Source organism: Phaethon lepturus, unplaced genomic scaffold (assembly GCF_000687285.1).
Source record: "Phaethon lepturus isolate BGI_N335 unplaced genomic scaffold, ASM68728v1 scaffold41406, whole genome shotgun sequence".
In the NCBI taxonomy this organism is placed as follows: Eukaryota; Metazoa; Chordata; class Aves; order Phaethontiformes; family Phaethontidae; genus Phaethon; species Phaethon lepturus.
Genome location: NW_010549127.1, coordinates 1 through 638, shown reverse-complemented (window position 1 = coordinate 638; position 638 = coordinate 1). Strand labels below are relative to the sequence as shown.

Sequence of the window (638 nt, the reverse complement as noted above, 5' to 3'; positions counted from 1 at the left end):
TGGGGTACCCCAAAAACCGTCCCTAGCAGAGGTCTTGGGAGGCAGCGGGGTGTTAAACCCCACCGATTTTCACGTCTCTAGTTTCCACCGCCAACGAATACGCCTGCAAAGGGCTGGACAAGCTGGAGGAGAAGCTGCCCATCCTGCAGCAGCCCACGGAGAAGGTAGTGGGGTCGGGTGGGGTGGGCAAACACGCTTGAGGTCCCCCCCAGTGCTGCTTAACAGAAGGTTGTCCCCCCTCACCAGCTCATCTCGGACACCAAGCAGCTGGTGACATCCACAGTGACGGGCGCCAAGGATGTCCTGACCAGCACCGTGGCTGGGGCCAAGGACGCGGTGACCAGCCGGGTGACGGGTGTGATGGACATGACCAAGGGGGCCGTGCAGGGCAGCGTGGAGCTGACCAAGTCGGCGGTGAGCAGCGGTGTCAGCACCGTCATGGGCTCGACCGTGGGCCAGATGGTGGTGAGTGGGATGGGCACCATGCTGGAGAAGTCGGAGGAGCTGGTGGACCATTACCTGCCCATGACGGATGAGGAGCTGGGTAAGGAGCTGATCGCAACCCCCTGGAGATGTGTCGTGGGCTGGGGGTCCCCTTGGAGAGGGGTGGGTCGAGCCTGGGCAGGGCGATGCTGGCT

The 638-nt window shown here is 63.3% G+C and overlaps 1 protein-coding gene across 1 annotated transcript in view; it reads left to right on the top strand.

Moving 5' to 3' along the window:
- The window catches only part of LOC104623173 (perilipin-3-like), a gene marked incomplete at both ends in the record, with an annotated part of 792 nt that extends 234 nt beyond the window's left edge, over nucleotides 1–558 (top strand). Inside the window, 2 exon segments of the mRNA XM_010290176.1 lie at nucleotides 32–164; nucleotides 247–558. Coding sequence (XP_010288478.1) covers nucleotides 32–164; nucleotides 247–558 — 445 coding nt within the window.
- Nucleotides 559–638: the final 80 nt, after the last annotated feature.